Source organism: Ursus americanus, chromosome 20 (assembly GCF_024610735.1).
Source record: "Ursus americanus isolate L20-20 chromosome 20, mUrsAme1.1.p, whole genome shotgun sequence".
NCBI lineage: Eukaryota > Metazoa > Chordata > Mammalia > Carnivora > Ursidae > Ursus > Ursus americanus.
Genome location: NC_142146.1, coordinates 8,592,302 through 8,602,835, shown reverse-complemented (window position 1 = coordinate 8,602,835; position 10,534 = coordinate 8,592,302). Strand labels below are relative to the sequence as shown.

At 53.8% G+C, this 10,534-nt stretch overlaps 1 protein-coding gene across 2 annotated transcripts; it reads right to left on the bottom strand.

Moving 5' to 3' along the window:
• Positions 1 to 333: 333 nt before the first annotated feature.
• SLC22A13 (solute carrier family 22 member 13) lies at positions 334 to 9,946 on the bottom strand. 2 transcript variants are annotated; one of them, XM_045798231.2, is made up of 10 exons: positions 8,597 to 9,039; positions 3,467 to 3,570; positions 3,152 to 3,306; positions 2,764 to 2,932; positions 2,457 to 2,577; positions 2,271 to 2,365; positions 1,843 to 2,057; positions 1,514 to 1,622; positions 743 to 958; positions 334 to 539 (listed from the first exon to the last, which is right to left on the bottom strand). In XM_045798231.2, exons 1-10 carry the CDS (start codon positions 8,972 to 8,974, stop codon positions 446 to 448), a joined length of 1,656 nt encoding a protein of 551 aa, XP_045654187.2. In that variant the 5' UTR covers positions 8,975 to 9,039; the 3' UTR covers positions 334 to 445. The 2 variants fall into 2 exon arrangements, with proteins under 2 accessions (XP_045654187.2, XP_045654188.2); XM_045798232.2 differs by lacking the exon at positions 334 to 539 and having other exon boundaries at positions 756 to 954; positions 8,597 to 9,946.
• Between the last annotated feature and the right edge of the window lie 588 nt (positions 9,947 to 10,534).

The following is a 10,534-nucleotide window of genomic DNA, read 5'->3' as shown; positions in this document are numbered from 1 at the left end:
AGAAGGAACTACAACCTTCACCTCCACAGCCTTTTGTCCCACTGGCCTGGATCGAGGCCACAACTTCAAACTTTCTCTCCTCCTACTGCCACATTCTTGGAAAGGCTATAAGCATCTGCTCTGTTCTGAGCTTCACTGTTTTGAGGGCAGGGGACCCCAGATTGAGGGAACCCACAAGACTGTCAGAGAACAAGTGAAGCCCAAGACATACCTAAAACCCTGCCCCAGAGCAGGGTTTGGGAGTGTGCTGGGGTGAGAAGGTTGATGAGAAGCAAGGAGAAGAGGGAGGCCCACCCGGGTGCTTAGGGACTAGGCAGCCAGCGGCCAGGGTTTGCTGCCTCCATCTGCGAGGCGGGGCTTGCGGGCAGGTCCCAGCCTTTTCCAGGCGGTGTTCAGGCAGCTCCCTGTGGCCGCTGCAGCCGCCGCTCCAGCTCCAAAGACACAATCAGAAGTACGTGCTGCTCACGAAAGCCACCCCTGGGCTGGAAGTTCTTCCTGAGGCCTCTGTCTCCTTTTCAGAAGGTGCTGACTCTGGAGGCCTGGAGGGAACAGGAGGCTGTCACTGATTGGCCAAGCATTAGTCCCACGGCAGGGTCCCTCGCCACCCCTTCCCAGGGGAGGGGGACCTGGACCAAAGTCGGTCGGATGTCCGTGGCTCCTGAGGGCCCCATATTGGCCTCTAAGCAACAGTGGGCACACGGTGAGGTAGAGGTCTGGGCTTCAGAGAAAGCAAGCAGCTCACCGTGGGTGGGGCCCCTGCTCCAGGTCCTTGCTGGTGTCCTTCAGGGGCTGGCCGCGCGTCTCTGGCAGCAGGGCGCAGAGTAAGCCTGCCCCGATGGGGAGGCTGCCATAGATGAGCATAGGGAGGGCCGCATGGTACTCGCCCAGCAGGATCACAAGAGGGGTGAGGATACCCCCAATCCTTGAGAAGGTGCCCATGAGCCCCATGCCCGTCTGCCTGGGGGAAGGCCAGTACAAGCTGAGCAGACCCAGCCACAACTTGAGGCCACAGCTCCACCCCTGCTCTAGTGTGGGAGAGCCCAGACCCTCATTATGGCCCCACAGGCTCCCTAGGCTCAGCTGGCCCAGCCAGCCTCTGCTCTCTGCTCCCACACACTAACTGCTTACAGTCCAGCCAGGTGCCATGCCTCTCCCACCTCCAGGCCTATCTATTTGCTGCCCTCCTGCCCACCCACCAAATCTCAGGTCAAAGACTGTGCCTCCAGCCTAGCCCCCCAAACCCCACCTGAGTGTTCTCCCTTCTCAGCCATTCATTCTTAGACTTCCTCCGTATCCCAGTCTCGACAAGGCCAGGGCACGGCCTACTTCTGTATCTGTCCACCACTGCCTAGGATACCATGGGGACTAGACTGCTAGCTGCCCTGGACCCCACCAGCACTGCTGCCCCCGAGCCGGCCTCCTAAGCGATCTGTGGAACAGCTGTGAGGGCAGAGAAGCATGGCCAAAGTCAGGGTGTTGGGGCAGTGGAGTGGAAGCTGCCGGCAGCCCTTACCGGATGATGGTGGGGAAGAGCTCAGCGGAGTACACGTAGGAGATGGTAAAGCCGGAGGCCGTGGCAAACTTGCCCACCACGGCCAGCACAGTGACCACCACCGGCAGATCTAGTGGAGGGTGCTGGTCAGCCATGTGCAGGGAGCCAGCCCCACACCGTGGACCCCGACCCCGCCCACACCCTGGACCCCGACCCCGCCCCCGCCCTGTCCTCCCACACTGCCTTCTGCACCTCGACCCCAGGGGAGCCCTCGCTCCTGAAAGGGAAGCCACGGGCTTCTGGTAACTGGGGGGTGAGGGGCAACGGAGTGGGAGAGTCAGACCTGGTACCTGCTGGGACAAAGATGATGGCGATACACATGAGGCCGCCCAGAACCAGCGTCAACATCTGGCTCCACTTGCGGCCCAACCACTGCATCGTGAAGATGCTGGAGTAGCGGGCAGGCACCTCAACTATTCCGAAGACTAGCTGCGTCAGGTAGATGTCCAGGCCAAAGTCACCGACTTGGAGGCTCAGGCCAAAGTACCCCAGACTGTCCACAAACCTACAAAGTGCCCAGGAATCCCTGTGACTGCTGGGTGATGAGACACCATCACTCTCAGGGGGAGCCTGCCCGAGCGGGAGTCACAGCAGCAGACAGTAGCACAGCCCAGGAGAAACCAGTAATGCCACCCAGGCCATCCCCGACAGTCCCCATCCTCCAGCCGACGACGCAGCAGAGACGTGGCCTCAGGACCTTGGGCCCTGCTGTACTCACCAGACACAGGAGAGAATCAGGGTCACCTTCCGGAGCTGGGGGTGTCTAAACAGATCCAGGGCATTCCCGGAGGGGCCTGTCTTCTCTGGGACGAGCTGGTAGGAAGATGCACGGTGAGGGGCGGGGCAGAAAGGTCTGCACGGGCCAGGGGCAGGGGCAGGGCCGGGCTCAGCCTGTAGGAAGTACCTGGCTCAGGAGCTCCGGGGAGAGCTTCCGCTTGTTGACGGAGGCTGCCTTCTGGATCACTTGTTTAGCCTCCTCTACCCTCTCCCGGGTCAGAAGCCACCGTGCTGACTCCGGCAGAGCCCTGCAGGACAGGCATGGCTGTGACCTCGGAGCTGGAGCCGGGGCCTCCCAGCTGCTCCAGTGCATACGGAACCCCACACCCCTTGCACTCTGCAGTGCTCCTCGGGGTGAATGTGAGGAGTTCGCGGCAACCGCACCTTGGCCCAGCTAGCCCGGGGCAGCTTGCTCCTGGGAAGTACCTCCTCACCAGAAGTAGAAGAAGAGCAGCAAGACGGGGGCGGTGCCAGCTATTTGGAAAAGCCTCCAGTTTCGGATGCCATAGGCGAGTCCTGCTAGCGCCATCTGCCCCACAGAGAAGGCGCACTGGGCCAGGACCACGGCCTGAGTCCTCCTCGAGGGCCCTACCCACTCTGTAACTGTGCAAACAGAGAGGTTGAGGCCCGGCCAGCCCCTGCCCTCTCCCTCCCCAGCACTCCCTGGCTGTCCCTCTGTCCAGGTGGGCCTCAGTCCCCCTTGTTTGTGACCACTTGTGATATGGGTGCCTGACAAGGCTCCCACAGGCAGGCTGGGCATGTGGCCCACTCAGACCCCGAGCCTCACCTCATGGCTCAAGGCGTCAGGACCCTGATACTCACGTAGGGTCACGTTGCTGAAGGTGTAGCCAGCGACAGCAGTAGCCACGGCAAAACGCATGACCATGTAGAGCTCAAAGCTGGGCACAAAGGCTGTGGTCAGGCCGATGAGGGCAAAGAGTAGCAGCTGCACCAGGATAGTGGCCTTGCGGCCGATCCTGGAGTAACAAAGGGGCAGGTCCGTGAGGGAAGCTCTCTGAGGGGGAGGAAGTGAGGGAGACCCAGCCCTGCCCTGGACGCCAGTCAAGAGCATGGGCAAAACCATGCCAGGAACACAGGAGCATGCGAGGTCAGGGGTGAGCTGGTCAAGGTTCTTACCAGTCACAGAGAGGCCCGAAGAGGAGAGCCCCAACAAGGAGCCCGGCCATGTACACCGACTGAGAGGTCTCCTTCAGGTGCTTCTGATCACAAACTAGGTTGAACTGAGGCAGACACAGGCAGATGTGAACGAGGGGCAGCTGGCAGCAAGTCCTTTCTCATCTGGCCCACCCACTCTCCAACCTCTCGGGGCAGATGCCCATGGTTCCCAAACTGTGTGCAAAGGCACCCCAGGACACCAGAATAAATTCATGGGGCACAGAACAATATTTGACATTTTAAAGGAAAATATAGCAAAACTCAACATCTCTCTGATATTACAAGAACTGCCAACGAAGGACAGTTCTGTTTCAACACGAGATCATGCTACAGTCCTTGCAGTGACATCGTATCTGTGTAAAGCTATATTTTTGGCAGTTGTTTCGAAACATAGCAAGCACCACGTGGAGCGGAAAATGTTCAAGGACAGAGACGTTGTGCAGCTCCCAATAGGTACATACATCCTAGTAGTAGGTGACCGTATTTATTTAAAAATGAAAAATATTTTCTTTCAGTTTACGCGTATTATTTTTTAAAGATTTTATTTATTCGTGAGAGCGAGAGAGCACGAGCAGGGGGGAGGGGCAGAGGGAGAAGCCAACTCCCTGCCTAATGAGGAGCCAGAGGACGCCGGGCTTGATCCCGGGACCCTGAGATCATGACCTGAGCCGAAGTTAGACGTGTAACCGACTGAGCCACCCAGGTGCCCTACATGTATATTATTTCTTAAAACAGCTACTAAGTTGTTAGAACGTAATTACTTTTTAAGTTGTTTGGACCTCATTAGTTAATACATAAAACTGTTAGGTTTCTCTTTTGGCCCAGAGCTGCCATGGAGAATTACTGACACACTAAGGATACAAAGGTTGGAACCTCTGACATGAGACTCACTGCTGCTTCCTGACAAATGGGGCCTCTTCCCCACAGCTAGGGCTCCCCTTGGGCCTCTTCACATTTTCTCATCTGGCTGCAAAATCTCTATGAAACTGTAATCATTTACAGGCGGTGAGATCCCGAGGCGCCCCCACACGCTGCTTGCAGGAGATTAGGATGGAAGAACACGCACATGCGTGTGGGCCTTCACTCGCGTGCACACACGGAGATGGGGCAACCCCCCTGGAGACTCAGAGAGAACCTGGCAGATGGACTGAGATACTGAGTGGAGACAGTACGCATGGCCGATAACTCCACGCTGGTCTACTGCAGGTGTGCAGACAGGAAACACATGCCACTGACCCCCACCCCCATGGGTCTGTGAGCCCCTCAGGGACTTCTGTGCCCCCTGCACACAGCTCAGCTCCATAGGTGAATGTTTGCAGGAGGGAACAGGCAACGTGAGCTCTCTCCCCGCAGCTCATGGTGATAGCTTCGCGATGACTATGCCTTTGGTGGGCGCACTCTGTGTTGGGTAGTCCGCTCAGTGCTTCCCGTGTGTGATCTAATGCTGACAACAATCCTTGATTTATCGGTACACTCCCCCGTGGGAGGAGAGGTTACGCACATTTTCCTAGGTCCCGCTGCGGATGGCAATGGAGTTCAGACATCCCTTCGGTGCCAGACAAGGACTGAAACAGAGTGAAAGCTAAGAGAATTTTTACTGAATGAATCAATAAATGAACTAATACCTACAGCTAGACAACTAGCCAATCATGATGATTGGCTAAAAGTCAAAATAACTTTCAGCAAGAAATTAATCAGTCCAGGAGATACCATTGTGCTCCTACTTCGGTCTCAAAAACAACTGTTAATTTTCAATATATGTCAAATGATTAACTGATTGCCTCTGGGAATGAAGTGAGGCAGGATAGGAGATTTGAACTTGTTCCACCTAGTTCTAGTTTGTTTGGTTTTTATTTAGCAACCACAGATTGCCTGTGTAGTTAGACGCTCTTTAAAATAAATAATAAAGGGCGCCTGGGTGGCACAGTGCTTAAGCGTCTGCCTTCGGCTCAGGGCGTGATCCCGGCGTTATGGGATCGAGCCCCACATCAGGCTCCTCCGCTATGAGCCTGCTTCTTCCTCTCCCACTCCCCCTGCTGTGTTCCCTCTCTCGCTGGCTGTCTCTATCTCTGTCGAATAAATAAATAAAATCTTTAAGAAAAATAAAATAAAATAAAATAAAATAAATAAATAAAGGCCTGCTGCTATCAGCCTCTGGAGTCTGAATTGAACAACTCTGTGTGACTTTGAGCCTGTGAGCCCATCTGTTGGTGCCTTGGTTTCCCATGTGCAAAATGGGGATAAAATATACTACGTAGAGTCCCCCAATAGGATTAAAGGAGTTGACACACGTAACATGCTTATCATGATGGTGAGCACAGTGGCTGTCACCCAGGAAGCCCTCAGTAAATGTTAGCTCAGCAGAGGGTGCTCTGGCCGCCGTGCTCATGAAAGTCACAGCTGGTGACAGACATCTCGGACTGAAGGCATGGCTGCCAATCCCAGGGAGTCTTCCAAGGCTGGCGCTCCTGCTCATTGGCCACCATTCACTACCTCCTTATAGTTTATATACCCCTTATTTCATTAAATCCTCATTCTAACCACATAGAGGCTTATCATTCCCACTGCGCAGCTGCAGAGACCACGGCTCGGAGAGAGGCCAAGAAGTGGTGGATCGTGTCGCAGAGGGAACCGAGACAAGAGGGCTCCACCTTGGGACGCCAGCCATTAACCTCCCTGGCCCTAACACCTAGAATGGATGGTTCTGTCTGGGGCCTGCCACAGAGGTACACAGAATCCCACCTGCATTCTTGGTACACACCTGCCACATCTCCCTCCCTTGTTCCAAAAGCTTTGGTGGCTCCCTCTAGTCTCTAGGAGAGGGCCCAAATTCCTCAGCTCTGTATCTAAGACGGTTTAAGAGTCGGCTCTTGCCCATTTCCCAACCTCTTTGTTGTACACATTCCTTAAATGTGCCAAAGCATTTTCATGCCTCCAGTCCTAGAAATGGCTATTCTCTCTGCTTCCCCTTCCCTCTCATTCTTGCCCCTTCTCTGGTCCCAGGACAGATCACACTGTTGTTATTCACTCCAAGTCTATTTCCCTCCCTGTTCAGAGGTTCGTGTGGACAAGGCTGGGAGTCATATTTTCTTTTACCATGGATGGACACCCAGGAAATGTTGGGAAATAGACTGAGAAGGAGAAATATACTTTAAGAGCACACACCCTATAAGACAATGTGTTCTTTTCTTCTTAAATTAGGCCTGTTTGAATTTCAGTTTGATTATGAAGCTGCTAATTATAAGGAAAGTTGGGATGTCAGCTCAGAGAGAGTCCTCTGAATTGGTGTGGCAGAGCCCCTCCTCATAGATGGGAAACAGGGGTAGTAGGTCTCACACCAATGCAGCTCTCAAAGCGAACTTGGAGTTATCGTTTGGGGCAGGGCACAAAGTACCAAAGGTGTACATTCTCTTGAGAATCGAAGTCCTCAGGAGGGTTGGAGCAGGAGAATATGATAGGAAAGGACAAGAGGTCCAAGGCCCAACCCCAGACAGGCTAGGTTGATGATTAAAGACAAAGAGGGGAGCCCCAAATCCTCAGATAAGGAGACAAGGTGCCTCCCTCCTCTGATCATTCCCTGTAAACACTCGGGGAGCTTTGGTTGAATAAAATTGCACAAACAGTCCAGCACAGGGTATGAACAGGGCTGGAGTCGGCTCCGAGCAGTCTGGTTGTTGGCCTGGACTTTAAGGATGGTTTTTGGCCAGGTGGGCAGAGTTTGAGCACGTGTGGGGGTAGGCACCCATAGCATCAGAGGACCTGGAGCATGCTGGGGACATGGGGAGGCCAATGAGGACCAGCCTGGGCTCTGCTGGGGGAGGTCCTAGGCTGCCTACCCCCCTGTGGGGCAGAAGGAGGTGGAGGGTCACGAAGAAGACAGGCAAGACATATCCTCAGGCTACAAGGGTTCTGGGGGCAGGTTTATGGTCACATTTTAAAAAGTGAATGCCTGGGGCACCCGTCTGGCTCAGTCGGTAGAGCATGCAACTCTGGATCTCAGGATTGTGAGTTTGAGCCCTGCATTGGGTGCAGAGATTACTTAAAAATAAAAATATATATATATATTTTAAAAAACGTGAATGTCTTTTGTTAAAACATCATCCTCTGAAAGCCTCTAAAAAGTAAATACTTGTTTGCTCACGGGGGAAAAAAACAAATATTTAATCTCTGGACTCGATTCCCCTCTCCACAAAGCCTCAGTATTTGCCACCATCAAGGTAAGTTGTCCAGACCCTCCCAACAATGCCCACACCTCAGGATTCTGGACCATCTGTGCTCTTTCCTGCTCCTGCAGGAACCTGAGTGGGAGCCCCACCTCCACAATCAGCTCATTAGGTTGCCCTGACCAAGTCATTTCTCTCCTCTGTGCCTCAGTCCCAGCTTCTGGGAAGCAGCAGAGTGGGCACAGATGCTTCCAGAGAGCCCTTTTTGCTCAGGTGGCTGGAATGGGAACCTGTTTATCTGCCTGGATCCTTCCTAAGAAAATAAGTTTAGCAGAGCAAGTGCTGTCATCTGCAGGACAAGTCCTAGAGTCATGGGCGTCCTCCGGCACCCCAGAGGGCAGGTAGGCATAGCTCTAGAAAGAGCAGCTGGAAGGCAGGAGGCCCACGGCAGGCAAGCAGGAAGGCAGACAAGTGGACAGGGGTACAGGAAGCTAAGTAAGCAGGCAGAGCACAGGGGCCGACTGAATGACAAAGGCCAATGGACAGATTGATGGGAACACTGGAGGGAGAGAAAGACACAAAGACAGGAGAGCAGGAGGGGACAGGAAGAAAGGCAGGCAACTGGGCAGATAGGCAGAGGGACAAACAAAAGGATAGGGAAAGATGCATGGACAGATGGGCAGACAGACCAGACAGAGAATATGGAGAGAGAGGTAGAGAGGCCAATAGTTGGAGGACAAAGAGAAAAGCAGGATGAGTGGGGAAAAAAAGGAAAAAGAGCAAGAGGGGACACCCCAATGGTCCATCATTCAGGCACGGGTGCTTGAGGCCGGACACAGAAGCGGCAACACCCGTCCCTGAGGGCAGAGGACCAGACAGAGTCGCTGACCAGCCCCAAAGAGGCAGACAGGCAGAAGGGCAGCCCTACCTCGTTCTTGAGGGACAGAGGCCTGTTCTCAGGATACTCCCAGCCTGCCTCACAAGGCTGTGTCTCATTGAAGCGGTGGCTGAGGATGTCCTCCAGGCTGGCATTGTTGGGGGGCGGCCGGAACATGAGGCAGGGCTCGGGCCTGCCTGCAGCATCCAGAGGCATGCTCAGTGACAGCTGCTCGACAGCACTCAGGTTCAAAGTGTGGTTCTTGACCCAGGCCACTGAGCAGTGGTGGGCCTCATCCTGGATCATGAAGACCTGGGCAAACATGTAGTAAGCAGACAGGAAGTTGGGGATACTCAGCAGTATCAGCAGCTGTACCTGGAAGCGTCCAAGGTCACCTATTTCAGCCAGGACCTCGGCAAACTGAGCCATGTCTACCAGTCAGCCTGGGGCCACCAAACAGCTCTGCCCCTTGGCTCTGGGGGACTTGCTCCTCTGAGCAGTGATGACAGCTGCGTTAATATTTAATCCAGCCTTGCCTGGCCTGACTTGTCACACTTCAACACCCTGGCTGTAGCCTGGGAAGGATAGAATATGATGAAAAACTAGTCCACTCTGGCTTGCAGAATCTGAGGATGCTTTATTGACAGTATGATGGACATAGGCCTCACAAGAGGATCTTCTCAGGCCCAGCACAGGAATGAGCTCTAGCCAGATGTTAAACAGTGCACAAGCAGCCCCCTCCAATTGCAACATCCTAAACAAGTCACCCCCAGCTTAAATCCCTCCCATTACGATAGACATCAAATTCTGAGAGTAGTTCCAACACTCAGAGGGACGCAGAAGTCCCTTCTAGGGACCAACCCACAATAGACAATGGGGGTAAGTCAGGACAGTAGCAGGGACCCAGCTTGCAACTAACACGGTCAGCAGCCCAATCCGGCCTCTTGATGCTGCTGACCTTATCTTTCTCCTAGGGGTCCCCAGCATGTGGTAGGGCAGTAAGTAGGCCAAGAGACCCTCCAAGGGCATAAGTGCCTTTCCTTCTCAGTACCAAAGACAATCCAAGAGCACACAGCAATTACAGAAGAGACAAGAGTTGCATTTTGAGCTCTACTCTAATCGAGGAAGGAACCATTAACACGCGACCAAGATAAAGCACATGCAAGCTGCTGCGGGGAAGCTTCATTCACAGTAGGTAATCTCAGTGATAACGGAGGAACGCAGGACAAAGTCTCCCTCGATCATGACTTCAGCTGTGGAAGCCTTTGCTGGAGTCAAGGTTTGGATGGGTGCATGGTGGCTGGTAGGTCAGGATTCTTACAGGACTGGAGAATAACAGGACCTCTGAGAGGAGGAATCTCCCATCCTTTTTACCCTGGAAGAGGTCTACTGGAGGTAGACCCAGGGCTTGGAAAGCATCTAGTTCAGTCATGGGAGGTGGGGAACAATAGGACTGAAGATGGCATTCAAGAAAAATACACATGTGTGTGCGTGTGTGCTCGTGCAGACACACACACACATGCATTCACATATTTGTGTATGCATGGGAAAGCCTTCTCATGTTTGAATTCTGAACCATTTTAAGAGAAGCTGAGGAGCACAGGTGAAGGGAATGCAAGGAAGCAAGCAGTTCAGGACACAGCATGCCTGTGTCTGGTCCCCTGGCCAGCATAGCCACCGGCTCCTTATTAGTCAGCCAGCATGCATAGCAGGTGAAGGCAGGGCAGAGGCAAGGAAGGGCCCATGACCCTGCATAAGGAGAACACCTCCCTTTCTGCCTCATCCCAAATTCCCTGCCAGTCCCACCACTGTCCCCAGCTCTATCTTTTCTTCCTTATCTCGCTTTCCTGCATGTGCTTGTCCTTAGCATCACCTCAATTGAATTACCAAGAAAACAGATGCTGCCAGTTGCCACTGACCAATATGGGGCTCTCCCAGTGGAAGAGAACTGAGATGGAGACAGGAGCCTGTCCTCAGCCCTCATCGTCT